The 17287-nt window shown below is 35.6% G+C and overlaps 2 protein-coding genes across 2 annotated transcripts; both read left to right on the top strand.

Moving 5' to 3' along the window:
* Nucleotides 1–652: 652 nt before the first annotated feature.
* Nucleotides 653–8834, top strand: LOC130432314 (semaphorin-4A). Its single transcript, XM_056761624.1, has 14 exons — nt 653–795; nt 2129–2289; nt 2597–2653; nt 2758–2853; nt 3360–3453; nt 3674–3793; nt 3996–4129; nt 4285–4460; nt 5027–5165; nt 5248–5437; nt 5546–5661; nt 5819–5982; nt 7120–7196; nt 7495–8834. Exons 1-14 carry the CDS (start codon nt 660–662, stop codon nt 8163–8165), a joined length of 2331 nt encoding a protein of 776 aa, XP_056617602.1. The 5' UTR covers nt 653–659; the 3' UTR covers nt 8166–8834.
* A 4017-nt stretch (nt 8835–12851) lies between these two features.
* Nucleotides 12852–16808, top strand: si:dkey-7j14.6 (uncharacterized protein LOC556585 homolog). The gene is made up of 7 exons (XM_056763216.1): nt 12852–13007; nt 14351–14553; nt 14753–14854; nt 15196–15252; nt 15806–15961; nt 16088–16189; nt 16426–16808. The coding sequence occupies exons 2-7, from the start codon at nt 14383–14385 to the stop codon at nt 16489–16491; spliced, it is 654 nt and encodes a 217-aa protein (XP_056619194.1). The 5' UTR covers nt 12852–13007; nt 14351–14382; the 3' UTR covers nt 16492–16808.
* The last annotated feature ends 479 nt before the right edge of the window (nt 16809–17287 follow it).

The following is a 17287-nucleotide window of genomic DNA, read 5'->3' as shown; positions in this document are numbered from 1 at the left end:
CAAAAACAAAACCGTCCTTGAAGAAGTTGAAACTGATGGGGAAGGATTTATGATTATGGTTATGAAACTGTCTGCAATTTCGGTACTGTAAGCATCACTAAACGGAATAAGAAAATATAGTTCCAAGTGTGCTATTCATTTACTGTAAAGCGTTTTTACTGATAATGGCTTAAATAGTTTTCTATTTTTATAGCCTATTTACTGTGCATTTTCCACCCACATTACCTCTAAAAAACAAATCCTGTCCGCTCTCTGTAGCCCAGTCAAACGAGTATCAAAGGTGACAGACAATGAAGAAGTGTTATTTTAGTTATAATACAAATTATAGAGAAAATAATCTGAAAATTGCTGAATCAAAAACATTTCCTAGTTGCAATACATAAAACTTGCAAGTAAGTACGTAATTAACGTAAACTACTCTGAATCATAATCCAAAAATAAAGCAAAAAGAAGGATTTATGCACTAATTAAATATATAGATGACATCAGCATAATTCAATGGCACGCAGCTCATTTGGTGCTGCTTTCAGAAAATGTGCCATCAAAGAGTAAGAGAGAAGTAACCCTTATGTGGTTTGAGGTTTCCATCTTCTTTCCTTCTGCTCTCATCAGAGGAAGTGGACATACATACACCCAATGTTAGAGCGTTTCAGTAACACATGCGAGCAGTTTCTGTGCTGAAAGCTTGTGTCAGGATGGCAGGATCACTTAGCATCTGGATTTTTACTGTTTTTGTTGTGGGGCTGATAGATTCGTTAGAGGCCTCCATGCGCCCTCGCGTCTCTTTCCCTCAAGGTGAGTCAATTGCCAAATATATTCTACTCATGTTGTTATTTTATTCAGTAGATAACTCAAAAAAGAAGGTATTAAGGTCTGTTTTTTTATATAAATGTAAAACAACAAAACTGGCTCTTGGCTTTAACATAGCCATATAATGTAGTATTCTTTGAAAAAGAAAGAAAACAAGAGTCAATAGTCACAATTTTGCATCACTTCTTTCCAAGTGCTTGTCAAGGAACCAAAATGTGATTTTATACAAAATGTCTTTCTAGGTTTTGTTCAAATGAACAAAGCATTTTGTAGTACTGAGTAAACACAAATGTTGTTTCAGAAGAAATGTTACTGGTACAACTGCTTTTAAAATAATTGACAAATCAAACAAACGTCAACTAAACAGAACAAATTTGCTGGACTGTTTCAATTGTTGCCAGGCAGCAACAAATCTTATGTCACTTATTTTTTGTGAGATACAGTGTTAACCAACATATATTTGCGGTCTATATTTGTTAATGTGTTAACTGTGGTTCAAGGATGTAAAAGAAGAGAGAAGCTCAAGCCATAAGAATGTGATAAAAGTGTCAGGAAATGACACTAATGTGCATCTCAGTTGCTACTGGGGAAACATCACAATGAAAAATTAATGTCAAAATGGTTTTGATGTATAGGGTGGATGAAAGTATAACATTGTTAACAACACATTGTGTAGGAAAACAGTTTGAGCAACTAACAGTTACACAAAAAGTACAGGGTTACATTTCTGCATGTTGCTTAGTATTGCCAAACTCGTTGACACACTTATTTCCTCAGAACAAAAAAAGAGGAAAAGAGTCTGAGCTCGGCTGATTCATTACTTATAGTGAGATACAATTGCTGTATAAGGGTCATGACAAATTACTGTAAAATGTTAAATCAAACATTTGTGACTCTTATACAATCGCTGTTTAAGGGTCATGACAAAATACAACAAGATGATAGATCAAACATCCTTTTAAAATATGTGCCAAATTTTAAGACTGTTATTTTTATATTCATGTTAGTTTTTTAATAATTTGTCCTTATTTTAAATAATTTTATAAATAATTATTATGTATGAATCACATTAATATTATATGAATTGTATTATAATGTAGGCTATTTAATATTATGTAATATTAATAATAAGTATTTGGTATTAAAAAAAATACATCAATAAAAAATAAGCATAATGTATTTTTTTTTATATGATGTATTTTATACATGAGAAAATAACAGTGTTATTTGTTTTATCCCAAATATCATGCAGAATTTTTTTTCCGTTTGGCAACTCAGACTAACATATCTAACTAGTTGTCTTACGTTATCTTTTCAGGTACTCTTGAGCGTGGTTTGGGCGTCTATCACAGCTCTACCGCAAAGAACCTAACCACCCTGCTGCTCAGCACTGATGCTAACACACTGTTTGTCGGCGCTAAAGATTCTGTGCTCTCACTGGATGTCAGCCAGCCTGATAATATTACACTGAAAGACAAGGTGAGCAAGATTTTGTTACTGTTCACGTTTTGGGTAGAAACATATGCTATACTTTAATTCACAGGTGTTTTGTTGTGATCATCTTTCGAGATCGTGTAATCACATTTAATCATTGACCAGATGCTGATGTAAGTGACTTACAAATGAGGAACACCAAAAGCAATTTACCAAACAAGAGTGTGTTGTAATTTACTGCCAAGTCTCAACAATAAACCATGAAGTAGCTGGAGCAGAAGACAGAATGCCAAAGTGGATAGGATGTTTGGATGGAATGTTATACAACATAATGTTGTTGTTGTTTTAACAGTTGCAATGGAAACCATCTAAAGACAATCTGAATAAATGTAAAATGGCCTCAAAGACGGTATGTGTTATTGTTGAAATAAAAACACTTGATGATTAATAAATGTTGAAGCTAGATATTTACACTGTAACATATCTGCTTTACATTTGACTTTAACTCTGCAGGACTGTGGAAACTTCATCCGTATTTTGCAATTTTTTAACTCCACACATCTCTATGCATGTGGGACAAATGCATATGGACCAGAAAGCATCATAATTGTAAGTTATAGTATATTGATTGATATTGTATTGTAAATTAAATTAAAGGGACGGTTCACACAAAAATGAAATTCTGTCATCATTTCTTCACTCTCTTTCTTCTTTGGAACACAAATGAAGATATTTTGAGAAATGTCTCTGTGTTTTGTGTCCATACAATGTAAGTCGAGGGGTTAGGGTTAAAGTTTCAGGGTTAAAGGAACTCATACTTTGCCTCTTTATAGTGGTCGCCGATCACCAGTTCAGGTGCAGATAAAACTGGTTGCACAGTGCACATATACACAAGATAAAGAAAGGGCTGTCAGTTTCCTATGGCATCCAATTCAGTGATTCCAACTTGTTCATTGTTACCTAAACTAACATAAAGATTACAATCAAATGCATCTTTCTATGCATTACATGCATGTGGGACATTAGCAAAAAAATATTAATCATTAGTTTTATTACTTCAGTTATGGATAAGGGTAGATGTCACCGTTATAACATTCTTACCATCTCTGTTTTAGCCAGCGGATTCCCTAAATGCCACGAGGAAAACATCGGAAGCCAAAAACTGCTGTCCCCACAGCTCCACTCAGAGAAATACTGCCACCATTGTTGGTGAGGTTGACCTCACAGATTTACACAGATTTTAAATTTTTGGCGGTTTTTTTTGGCAAACATCCTTAAAAATGGAATGTCAAGATAGAAATTTGATTTATTTGTCTGTGCCTCCGGAACCAAACCCATGACTTGGCCAAGTCCAACGCTCTATTACAGAAACACCAAATTTACTAACATTTCAGCCTTACATACTGTTCTCATTCTTGTTTCTTTTCAGATGAAGAGCTGTATACAGCAACCAATATTGGCTACTTTGATGACAAAGTCATTTCTCGCTGTCTTAGCAAAGGCACGCGCAACAACCTGATGCTCGACAGCGAACCAAAATTGTTAAACGGTTTGTACACCTGAACATTTGCTCAACTTCATTCAGATTAACTTCTAGTGCAGTTCAAACTATTTTGCAGAAGCTTCACATGCAAATGCTAAGTTGTACTGCAATAATCACGTTTGTGAAAAGTAGGGGAAATTTCCTTCTGTGCTCTACGGATGAACAATAATAGGGCTTTGAGAAGTGAAATATTATCTTCTTCTCATAGCTCCGGTTTTCATAAGTTCCACTCACATCTCCAGTGAAGGAAAGATCCTGCTGTTCTTTACTGAGGTTGGGGATTTGATCGGAGACTCATTCGTGAAATCGTTCACCGTGTCTCGAGTGGCCCAAGTTTGCACAGTGAGGTCTTTTCTTGATTCTGAGTCAATATAAAGCTTTTTCAGGCCGTGAATGCACCTAAACCATGCTAAAACGGCCAGCATGCAAGTAGATAAAACATGGTTGGTTTTGATAGTCTTATTAAAACTCTCTCCTCAATTAATTATTTATCCCAGGATGACAACGGAGGACACAGGGTCCTACAGAAGCGTTGGACATCTTTTGTTAAATCTCAGCTGGTGTGCCAACAAGGTGATGAGCTCCAGTTCAACATGCTGCAGGATATGGTCACGCTGTCAGATGATGACTCCCCTGACAACACTCTGTTCTACGGAGTCTTTACTCCCCAATGGTGCTTATGAAGAGCAATTGCAGTCTCTTTTATTACATACAGCCGCAGAAAAATTAAGAGAACATTTCATAATCAGTTTTTATGAATTTACTATTTATAGGTATGTGTTTAGGTACAATTATCATTTTCGTTTCATTCTGTGAATTGCTTACAATTTTTTATCAAAATATGTTTCCTATTTGTATTTATTTGCAGAAAATAAAAACTGTAAAATCAGGATGTAAATAACAGAATACATGCTCTGTTTTTTTCAGACCTCAATTTCTGCAAAGATGACAAGTTCATATTCACTTTTAAACAATACAACAGTAATATCTCATATATTTTTTCACAGTTTAAGATTTTTATCACAGTTTTCCTGTCTTGTCATGCTGTCAGTCTTTCACATGGATGACATTATGTCACTCCTGAGGTTGGATTTTGGAGCCAAATGGCTACAATACATCTAGAAACGGCAATTATGAAAAATTAGAATGGTCTCTTAATGTTGTCCGAGGCTGTATATTGATTGTTTTGTAAGATTTTGTGCGATGACAGACTTATGAATCTTCACGTCTCTCTCTCAGGTCATTTTCCTCTGGTCAGTCAGCAGTATGTGCTTTTAGTCTAGGAGATATTAAAGTGGCCTTTTCAGGGCAGTACAAAAAGTTTAATAATCTAAATCACTGGACACACTACTCAAACGGAGATGGCAAACTCGGGAAGGTAACGAATACCAAATGCATTTTACACTGGGTAAAATATTTAAACACCAAAAATGACCCACAGTTATTTGATCTTTTCACAGTGTGGATTGTTTAATGACACCGACAGTGTGTTAAACACTGTAAAAAAGACTTTCCTCACTGAACGTGCAGTGCATCCTGAGGGTAACAAACTCCTCCTGTCCTCCACAAAAGAGCTTTATAGCCGTTTAGCTGTTCAGAGAATTCAAGCTGCAAATGGACAGAAGTACACTGTACTGTACCTGCTGACAGGTGACCACATCAACTTATTTACTTTCAATTTTAACATTTTGTGTATTTGTTTTTTCTGATGTTTATTTATGCCAGAATGTTTCTAAGTTGTTCTTCTGTTGTCTTTAGAGTCTGGATTTCTTCATAAAGTCGTACTTCTGGATAAAGGTCCTCATACCATTGAGGAGATCCAGATTTTTAAGCAACCCCAAATTGTGAAAAACCTCATTCTGTCCACCAGCAAGGTTTGAAGCTTAACGCTTTTTATGTATTTGTTTATTTATCCCTCGGCTGATTGAACTTGACACTTTCATCTAAAAAGAGAACAGAAAGTGCACTTTGTATTCTGCATGTGATGGGTTTCATTCATTGACATTCTATGGATATTGTGAATTCCTGTAGGGTGTGATATTCATTGGCAGTTCTGAGGGTGTCATCAGAGTGCCTGTGTCCAGCTGTTCAGTCTATCCTAACTGTGCAGAGTGTGTGTTGGCCCGTGACCCGTTTTGTGGCTGGGATTCAGAGATTGGAATGTGCACTACTGTATCCAGCACGAGGCCCAATCTGTAAGTCCTGTTTTATTGTGATCTAAGTCAATGGTTCAGAAACTGTGGGACGTGTCCCCCTGGGAGGGCCCAAGATAGATTCGGGGGGACAAAGATTTCCTGGCATTTTATTAAATATAGAAATTAACCATAAATTTTATGCAATGAAACATCAGAATAATAAGCCCACCATCCAAAAGAATTGTTGTTCCAGCATTCTATGAATGCTGAATATGTTTTTGGTTTAAGTTTAGGATTATAAGTCATTATTTGGGGGACCTCAAAGCGATGCACCCTACTCAAAGGGGGCCAACGAACAAGTTGATCTAAGCCAGTGGTTCTCAACTCCAGTCCTCAGGCCCCCCCTGACAGAATACTTTGGATGTCTCCCTATTGAACGCCTGAACAAGTAAATGAGATAATGAAGTGATGATTGAGTCATTAATGATGAACAGGTGATGTTAACAAACACAATCACTAGAATAAAAACCATAATAGTTTTGAGCTTTCATTAAGTGTGGCTCTTACCCTTGATTTATTATGTTACATTTTTTGCTAGCTGAAGTTATGTTTCTGAAGCATATTAATAAGACCCTGACAAAGACAAAATTATTTCGTCCTGGTGTTGGTAATAGCTGTGCAAATGTTGGTTGATTTTTGGTGCGTCACGATATTTGTCAGACTTAAATCCCCCTTATTTGTATCTGTCTTATAACAATTTAAGAAGGTTTCATTCCAACAATTTTGTCTTTTGTATGGCTGTTCAGAAACACACTATAACAGCTGATATAAAAAATAAATCAAGGGTAAGAGCCACACTAAAGGAAACATTATTATGGTTTTTGAACTTATGATGTTTTCTTCAGCGATTAACATCACCTGTTCATCATTATTGATCAATCATCACTTCATTATCTCATTAACTTGTTCATGCGTTCAATAGGGAGACATCTAAAAATATTCTGTCAGGTGGGGCCTGAGGACTGGAGTTGAGAACCACTGATCTAAGCCATCTCTGATCTGTTATCATTATATTTTGTACAAAAGCGTACCTGATCTGCTTTGTATTTGTGTTGTCAGTAAGATCTTGTCGATGATATAGTTGCACAAATTGAGTATGCATAGGCCTAACGGGGCTTTTTTTGTCATCAAACACAGACAACAGGATGTAGAAGATGGAAATGTCACACAACTGTGCACAGAGTTAAAAAATACTGCTGCAGGTCCTGCGACAGGTGATGCATTTCCTGTGCTACCCATAAATTCGGTCATTGCTTTTCATATCAAACATAAAAGTTTTATTTGCATAATGTGCAGTGCTGTGCAAATTAAACACCAGTTTGACGTGTCAGTAGGAAATAGTATTGATTATCCTAGATTGTATAGATTATACAATAGATTTCTAAACATTCTTTGCTATTACCACTAAATACAAAGTTAGATATTTTGGTGTAAAAAATGTACAATCCAAAAATAAGCGTGTATGTTTACCTTTTGTGAACTTTAACACCTCATGCATGTGTTTCTCTTCAGTGACACATACTGCACAGTTGAATGAGATTGTGGTTTTACCATGTCAGTCGAGATCCAGACTGGCTGAAGTGACCTGGAGGTTTTCAGACAACAGCGTTGTGTCCCAGTATCCATACCTGCACCAGGCCGACAACAGTCTGACCTTTCGCGTCACTCCGGATACTGTGAGCACCTACCGCTGCGTCTCTGAGGAACTGGGCTTCAGGCAAACCATAGTGTCCTTCTCTGTTACGCTCCCTGTAACCCCCCGATCGTTCCCTCACCCATCACACGAGCATCCCTACGTCACCCAGGACTCAAACAAGGTCACTGATATGGAGCCTATCCCTAAGGAGGAAATATTATTTGATGAAACTAAACCCACTGAAGGAAAAAAGACAACTGCATGGACAACTGGGACGGATAGTGGTCAAGACATAATACAAGCCAGACATAATCCCATGAACTCAGCTGAAAAAGTTGTTTGCATCTCAAAGAAGAGTTACTACGCTGAAATGGTTGCCTTTTGTCTTCTGTTTGTCATGTGTGCATGTTTGTTTATTGCTTTTGTGGTTCTCTGGAAGCACAGTATGCGATGTAACAGAACCACTCCTGAAAAAAACCCTAAAGACACAGAGACAGACAATATCTGGCAAACAGAATTGGAGGATAAGCAAACTCTTAACAGCTGACCCTAAAAAAGAAAAGTAGCCTATGTATGCTGGGTGTCACAAAGAAAATTTCTACAAAGCACTGTGAAATGAGACCGTCGCGTCAGGTCAATGTTTCAGTTTCTTTTTTGTCACTTTTTCTTTGCATTCTTAAGAAAACTATGTATTTATATAGCTTTGTGATATGCGTTATAGCAGGTTAACTGAGACCAGCATCCTAGCATGCATCGTCGTCTTTTTGTTGCTCCAAGTCGTTGTTTGCCTCATTTGTAAATATGAATCTGTGCATGACTCTTTCTTCTGTGAAACACAAAAGAAGAGATTTTAAGAAATGTGTGGTTTGTGTCCACACAGTAGCAGTCAATGGATGGAGACCAGTTCTTTTTGTTACCAAAGTTCTTTGAAATATATTTTGTGTTCTGTAGAAGAAAGAAAGTCATATAGGTTTGGAATGACATGAGAGTGATGAAAGAAATTTCATTTTTATTTAAAATGTTTGTTATTTTATCATCCAGATTTTAGAAACATTGTCTGGGCTTTCAGCCCTATAAAGGTCCTGTAAAAGTGAGTAAAAATAAGTGTGTTTAATTAGAAATCAGTTTTAAAGATCAGTTTTAGCTAACAGTCATTAAAGAACCAACTGCATGATACAAAGTATAAATAATAAATTAAACCTGTTTGTAAAATGTCCTTGTGTTGCATGATTTAAAATGAAACCTCATTGTTTTGTTATTGTTCCTGTATTCAGAATTACATACTTCCCATAATTGCTCCCAGTCAACCTGAAAAACTCACATGATACCAAAAAAAATGCTTTAAAATATGTCTAAAGATATATAGGGAAATGTATAAACACAATTAAAAGGAGGTTTTGAACGAATTAAATATTTCTGGAGTGACAGCAATGGGAAATACTTTTATATTAAATCTTGAATTCAGAAAATATAATAATACATGCAAGCTTTACATTCAGAATAGTCGTTTTATCTTACGAACCATCCGAAGGAAACGGTTCACAAGAATCAGATGACTTTCAAAGTCAAGTCAATTCAAAGTTTATTTATAAAGCAGTTTTAAAAAACACCGGAAGTTCAGATGCACTGCGCCTCTGGCAACGAGTGGTGGTAGCACACGACCACTCACTTTAATTATACATATGTGTTCCGTGGTGTGTGCAACTAAATCCGTAAACAACCACACAGACACTTAGGTAGACATTTCTGTACAATGTAGAAGTATACAGTTAAAAAAAGAATGCACGTATGAAACCGCACGCGCCAGTGCTCGCGCAGCCCCCGTTAAGATGTATAGTGATAGAGACACGCTTTGCACATCTGTTGTAGGTAGAAGTGTTTTGCCATTTACATTTTATACTGTATGTAGATATACATAGGCTACATGATGTCTATAAAAATAAGATGAGTTATTCAAAAACCTGTACTTTTCATTGCACGTTACATTCTAATACATAGCTATATAACTCCACCCAAAACACAATTGAAAATGTATTGGTTTCCTTGTAAATCCCATTATGAGCCTTTGGGTTTTCATGCATTAAAAGCATAACTACATTCCCATTATAACTAATAAATCCATTACACTTTCTTTTGTGTTTTGGGAAGTGTTCTAGTGTTTTTTTATTTTTAATAAAAAGTTTTGTGTGGTGTGTAGTAATATGAGACGTCACATGTTCATCAAGCAGACAGTATAAAAACTATTTCTTCACTACTTCTTCTTTTATCATGAGTCACTGACCGGTTAACCTTTACAGTACATTCGCATATCTTAATATGAATGAATGAACAGCTGTTATTGTCATTGCAGGCAAAGCAAACAACAAAATTCTTTGAGCACCTCTAACACAAAACACGAGACATAAATAAATATTTGTAATATAATACAACAAAAATGCCCTCTGGCCGGCTCTTCAGATCACCAAACACCTGGATTTCCAGACACAGAAGCAGCTTCTTCCCCCATGCAGTCTCCCCCCTAAACAGATAACTGCTCCTTAAGAGCAATATTTCACTTTCACCACTCCTATAGTATGCACTATAGTGCCTTATTATATTTATTTCTACATGTATCAAACACTACCTCTACTTTCAACATTATCCATTTGCACAATACATATAACTACCCTGTACAATGTCTCTTATGTTATTATCCCCCATTTTCTGTACAATAGTCTTTTATTTTATATATGCATTACATGTGCATGAATCTTTTAGACTGTAAATCTATTATATTTGTATTGTCATTGTGTTGAATGTCTCTACCAGAAGCTTCCAACACTAGAAAATTCCTTGTGTGTGCAATTAAGCACACTTGGCAAAGCATTTTGAATAATCACTGTAAAATGACCAATAAGGAAATAGACCAGATAAGGGAGAGAGCAGAGAGATAGAAGAGTCACATTTGAACATTTACTTTAGATAACTGTTTAGGATGTTTATTGCCCTGGGATAGATACTGTCCCTAAATCTGCTAGAGTGTGTTTTGGCTGATCTGTAACAGTTCAAACAGACCGTGACCAGAGTGGAAGCAGTCTCTGGTTATTCTTTTGATTCTCAAACAAATTAATATTAATAATAGTATATTTTAGACACTCTCATCTCTCAGTAGATTCAAATTTTTATCAAACTTGGCTAGCCTATTATGTAATATGCAATGATAAAGACAGATTATTATTATCTCATCTTATTTTTGAAAACAGCTATGGATGTAGAGTTGTATAGAAATGTTTAGTCTTTTATGTTTAACATTTTCATGAACTTAACATTTAACAACTTTCACATATTTAGTGCAAACAAAGGTGCAAAATTAATCAGAAGTGCAAAACGAGCTGCCCTCACTATGAATTTAAATGGGGGCTATGGTTAACCTCCCTTGCTGTCAGCTTTGCACGTACGCACGTACGCACGCACGCAGGCACGCACACACATTCTTTATTTCAGTAACTGTACATACTGCAGCATTGCACAGAAGTGTATACCTACATATTTAGATATGGTTGTTTACTAAGTGGCACACACCAGTGAACACATGTTTATTTTAAGAGAGTGGTCTTGTGCTACCACCACTCGTCGCCAGAGGCTGCAGTGCAGCGGAACTTCTTGTGATGGACTAATATGCGCGATGTTAAGAAAAATACGATGTTTCGTTTTGGTTTTGTTGTATATAAATTTGATGCACTTAAAGAAATATTGAGAAAAACAAACCCAAAATGTGTCTCGTATATGGTGGGATTTGTTAAAAAAGAACGGGTGATTCATTTTTCTGTTTTGAAAACAAAAACGAATAAATGAGTTATCCAAGGTACACCGCAGGGAACACAGAACGTTCCCCTTACGTTAGTTTTTGGATCCTTTTGGGTTTTTTGGGATCCAAAAAAGACGTTCTAGGAACGTTCTTTTCAGGGACTTTTGCAACCAGAAAATAACGTTTCCAGAACGTTGCAGGCTGTTTTTTTTGTAACCAGACGTTATAACGTTATTTTTTAATGGTAAAAATAGTCCAAACTGGAATTATAAGATCACATTAACAAATGTTATACTGTCCAAAATTAATTAATAAATGTTCCCTTTAATGGCTGAAAATCATAAACTAGTTAAGCTAAATTAAAATACAATCATATATATCCATGTGTATTTATTTTGCGTGGTTGTCTGTCACTGCATGTGTATGCGCTTGAGCACGTGCATTCTCCGCCGCGCACTCCCGTCATTTAAAAACTAACGGTCATTTCATTTTAACTCACCCACTAACACATTAGTTTAGCGGTTTATTTATTTTATTTTTTTATTTAAAATAATTCAGATTTGAGAGAAAACTTATATTTTCATGATTTTCGATTGATTTGACACATCTAAATCAAAAGACCATGATGTAAGGACTGTAACTCAGGGTTTTGATTGTTATATAAAGACGGAGCCGCGCTAAACTTCTGTGGCGAGACAAGAATATTGTAAGCCTGAAGATAATTAAATGTTTATTCTTCTGTCAATAAAAAACTGCTTTAAATATTGTGTTGAAGTCATTGGTTATTTTATATCAATATCTAAAATGTCTGATGTTGAGGTTGGCCTACACATAGTGTGGTTTTATTAATAATGATATACTGTGTTGTGCAAATCGAAATGAAGAAAGAATTATTTGGCTAAAAGGAGAATCTAAGGCATTGATTTCATCCTCCATATTGTGTGGGATGCTGTATTTGACTTATTTTAAACAGATTAGAAAAGCGATGGATAAAACAGCATGAATGTATTCATCACTGACGTCAAGGTCATACGGACCCGAGAAAAATAATTTAGGCTAACGTTCTCGGAACGTTCTCCAAACGTCAGTTTCTGGTTCCCAGGTAGTTTTTTAAGGTTTGTTTTTGATTATCTTTACGGAAATAAAACGTTAGTTTCATGGTTTCTATAGCGTTAGGATAACATTCCCATAACGTCAGATTTTGGTTCCCAGAACGTTATTGGAACCAGAAACTAACGTTCTATTAACATAACGTCCAAAAACGAACCATAGAAAATGACGTTCTGGGAACCAAAAACTAAAACGTTAGGGGAACGTTCTGGGAACCAAAAATTGTTTGCTTGGACGGACCCAGCTAACTCAACAATCGGTGATATTAAAAAATATATTGATTTCAGTGTAAAATGTGTTTCTGTGTCAAATTTAGAGTATTGCGATTTGGCATGCTTTCATTTAAACCTGTTGAGAAACCTTTTGAGCTGGAGAAATGTGGAATCAACGGGTTAAACAAGTTTAGTGGGAGGAGAATGAAGTCGCTTCCCGTCAATAGTTTGTTTTGTCGTCAAAGGAGATCGCAGGTGTAAAGGCCCGTCTGAAGAATCGGTAAAAAATATAATTTCTGCTGTATGGAGACAAACTATTTATATGTAAATCTGGTTATGAAACATATTCGAAGGTCCTCGTGTATTATATTAGTTTTCACTGTGCTTTCATTTTGTTCCTCAAATCTTAGCTTTCGTGTGTTTGATGGGCAGCGCTTTGAGGGCCCTGTTAGTAGAGTTTAGGGTGTAATAGTCTCCAAACCTAGTGGGGTTAGGGTACCTGCTCCCTGAACGGGGTATTGTGCCTGTTTAGATAACTCTTACGTGTTTCTGAAGAAATTCAGGAGCATAGCATAAACAAGTAGCATAACGTTACTTCCTAGTAAAAGCTGCAATAATAGTGTGCCCTCCTATATATAAGGACACAACAATTTCATTGCTTGGCGTTTTTAAAGACCCTGCTATACTTTTTACGGTATGATTTTTTATTTCTTGAAGTTTCACAGAAAACCCGAAAATACTCAAATTTGCCGAAATGTAATACTGTATCTCACCCACAATTCCTTGTCCTGTAATGGATGTCATTTGTGATGCATGAGCAATGTAATATCTTACGTTAACTGGACATTCAAACATACAATATTTTCGAGAAAATTATAATTTATGCAAATAAAATCAAATAAATATATAAGGAAAATCTTGTATTGTGAAAAAATATGAAAACAGCAATTCCATGTACATTTATGAATTTGGCAGACGCTTTTATCCGAAACGACTTACATTGTATTATATTATACGTTTGGATCTGAGCATGTGCAATCCCAGAAATTGAACCCATGAACTTGGCATTGCTAGCGCCATGCTCTAACCACTGATATTGTCAAATATATATTAAATGACTGAATTTATTGAGAGTTAATATATGGGGGGAAATATATATATATATATATTCTTTGTGTAAAGGATGTAGTGAGGTCATGTCATGTGACAACAGGGTAACATCCTACAAATGCTTTATGGAGGCAAAATACTTTTTGTTTGTTAATATAATTTTGTATACAACATACTATATTTAGTAGAATAACACAGTGTCTAGTTAGTAGTAAGATAAGAATATGTTCTTAACACAGCTAGCTTGTCGGCTTACTAGGATTTGAGACACAACCATTATGTGTTTCTCCGGTGTGTATTTGAGGAAGTAAGTTTTCACCTTTGTCACACCTGTTTTATAGTACCTTATAATGTGGATCAAATACTGTAACTACGTAATACAGTCTACACATTTACAAGTTAACTGCAAACTAATATGGCAGATAGACCTAAAGACTTTTCTAATCAGGAAATAAAAAGCAGTTTTTATGTGTACACCTTATGTATAATGTGTTTTTTGTTTCCTTGTTACAGCATAAAGGCCTATTGACAGATTCCTGTGAGACATGGTATCTTCAATGACCACTACAGCCAATGGAGTGAAGGTTGTGACTCATGTTATCCCACTGGATGAGAAAATAGAATCTACAGACCTGAAAGCGAGCATGGAGCCAGAAACGGCCAAACTGCCACCCATAACTAGAATGTTTCTGAAAGGAAGGCCCCTGACGCTGGGGGTGAGATTTGAGTCCAGTTTCACACTAATCATGGAAAAATCGGAATTATACTCTTCAACTTGATTTATATGACGCTTTTCCCAGTGCATATTTTGTTTAAGTTCTGTACAATGTCTTAAGTTCCATTTACTTGAAAGTTTCAAGTACTGTTTTTGAGATGCACTGAACAGTTTCCTGAAGTGTGTGTGTGTTTATTCAGTTGATGCAGGTGTTTATTGGTGTGGTGATGACCTCGCTGTTGGCCATCACAATGGTGATCAACACCCTGCATGCTGATTTTGTTGTCACTCTTGGACTTCCTGTAAGTGACAAACTAAATTTTACATTACCTGTAATTCATCTATGCAATTGAGACTCATTTATATATTTTTGTGTTAACCTTGTCTGCGTACATTTTTACACAAAGACCATGATTTATCATTAAATTTGTATTAAAATGATTTTACAGTCATAAACATTTTAGGACCAATTTAAAGACTTATACTATAATAAAACGTATACTTTGTTAAGCCCAATGAATTTGCATATAACTTTTTAATTTTTTTTTCTAGAGTCTCCATTTTAAATCTAGAATCTAAAAAAAAATGCATTTTAATGAATAATTGCAATATGTTCTATGATATATTTTTGTTTGTTTTGCAGTTTATCATTTCTGGGATTGTGGCCATTACTGCACACAAACGTCTCAGTACTCTACTGGTGCGTAAATTGTAAAAGACAGATTCTCATCTTTCTTTGTTAAAACACACCGCTCAGATTTTTTGTAAACCACTTTGTGTTGTGCTTTATAGTGATGAAAATGAAAGCGAAAAATGAATATTCTGTCATCGTTTACTCTCCCTCTTGTCATTTCAAACCTGTACGAGCTTGTTTCTTCTGCAGAACACAAAAGAAGATATTTTGATGAATGTTGTTAACCCGAACCCATTCACTTGCATAGGTTTTGTGACCTTACAAGTAAACGGGTGCCGGCGCTATTCGGATAACCAACTTTCTTCAAAATATTTTGTCTTCTTCGGAAGGGGTGAATAAATTATGACAGAATTTTCTTTCAAGAATTAAAAACACCTGTGACCCGAGGTAGTTCGGATAAGCGGTAGAAAATGGAATGGAATGGAATTAAAAACAAACAAAATCAGAACTATCAAACTTTTGGATCAAACCGTTTATTGATATTTCAATCATCATGTTACACTTTGTCAGGTAATAAATTCTGTTAAAACCTTCATATATATTTTTTGTCTTGGAGCAGATCACAGCCACACTGGCCATGAGCATCATCTGTGCTCTGCTGGCTGCTGCAGGAATCGGCTATTTCAGCTGGGAGCTCAGTTTTCGACCGGAGAATGAGGAGTGTAGAAATGGGGGGTACTACTGGGAATGTTCATTCATGAGAATGAGATATTATGTATGTTTGTTTCTAACTATTGATGAACTCAAGATTACATTTCATTTTGTAGATGTTGTCCTACCTAGCTTTCCTGACCTATCTTATATGCATGTCATGTGCATTCAATTTTTTATTTGTTATTAGGGTTTGTTGGATGGAATAAGGGGTCTCCTGCTGGTGCTGTCTTGTCTCGAAATGTGTGTGTGCATCACCCTATCTGTCTTCTCCATCCGGGCCATCCGCCAGGTGAGACTAAACTCTGCGTAAACCTCAATAGAGATTCATGTTTATGATCTACCAATTGGAACACTGCAGGAGTGAATCAGGGCCTTTATCCTGTTTTGTTTTAAATTTCACTCTGTCACCTAAATTACATATTAGCAAAGTAATAGTCAATTAAATTCTAAAAATTGCAATAGGGCCTACACTGAAAAAATAACATACAGATATGATGTAATGGATCAATTATCTCTTTAATCCAGAATGAAAAAGATTATGACCACACTGGCAGTGACTGCAGCCTTCTGAAGGATGGAGTGGATTTCTGAGGACTTGCGTACTTTCTATACTGACAGATCTGTCCAAAGGTTTAATCATAGGCTGACAAAAGTCACTTTATTTTTTTTAAATGCACTTCTGTATAGGGTAGTCTTTATTCTCTGTGGGACCTTAGGGGTGTAGTTCCTGCAAGCTCTATGTAGTTTCTGTGTATCACCTCTAGAGCACTTTCTATTAATAGAATGTAATCACATTTAATTATATTTCGGTTCTTATTTTTCATACAAATCGCATGCAAGAGAAAATAAATACGAAAGAACTGTTTAAGGGTTTCATATAACATTAAAAAAGTTTGAAATATACTGTATATATTTTTGTCATCATTTAAATAGACCTATATACACTACTGATCAAAAGTTTTGAAAACATAATGAAATGTTTATTTTTGGTCTCAGATGAATGTGTATGCTTTATTGTCTGAAATAAGTTTTATAGACAATAATATAACTGTGCAAATATATTCTTTTTTCATTATAAATGAATAACATTTAATTTCATAAAAATAAATCGGAAATAGTGACTAAAAGGTGACTACAATGAAAATGCTTAATGCCATGACAAGTTTTTTAGTCGAAACAATCCTTATTTTTCCCATTGTGTTTGATAAGCACAGTACTACATTTAAAAGTATTATCCATCCAGAATGAAAATCTGTGAAATAATCTGTGATGCAGTCAACTTGGAAAGGCTTAACAGACGTGCATAGAAAATAAATCGACACCTTACATCCCTTTTACCTTGTAGAATATGCAAACACACATATGCATTGCTCAATTGACAGGTTTC

The sequence above is a fragment of the Triplophysa dalaica genome, chromosome 12 (assembly GCF_015846415.1).
Source record: "Triplophysa dalaica isolate WHDGS20190420 chromosome 12, ASM1584641v1, whole genome shotgun sequence".
In the NCBI taxonomy this organism is placed as follows: domain Eukaryota; kingdom Metazoa; phylum Chordata; class Actinopteri; order Cypriniformes; family Nemacheilidae; genus Triplophysa; species Triplophysa dalaica.
Note: the sequence above shows the minus strand (reverse complement) of the source record. Positions and strands in the feature narration are given on the sequence as shown.

Excerpts from the sequence above, each read along its gene's own strand:
- LOC130432314 (XM_056761624.1), top strand. The coding sequence starts at position 660 with ATGCGAGCAGTTTCTGTGCTGAAAGCTTGTGTCAGGATGGCAGGATCA. Across the intron at positions 796-2,128 it reads TCGCGTCTCTTTCCCTCAAG|GTACTCTTGAGCGTGGTTTG; the intron begins GTGAGTCAATTG and ends TTATCTTTTCAG. Across the intron at positions 5,983-7,119 it reads TCCAGCACGAGGCCCAATCT|ACAACAGGATGTAGAAGATG; the intron begins GTAAGTCCTGTT and ends CATCAAACACAG.
- si:dkey-7j14.6 (XM_056763216.1), top strand. The coding sequence starts at position 14,383 with ATGGTATCTTCAATGACCACTACAGCCAATGGAGTGAAGGTTGTGACT. Across the intron at positions 14,554-14,752 it reads GAAGGCCCCTGACGCTGGGG|TTGATGCAGGTGTTTATTGG; the intron begins GTGAGATTTGAG and ends GTGTTTATTCAG. Across the intron at positions 15,253-15,805 it reads AACGTCTCAGTACTCTACTG|ATCACAGCCACACTGGCCAT; the intron begins GTGCGTAAATTG and ends GTCTTGGAGCAG.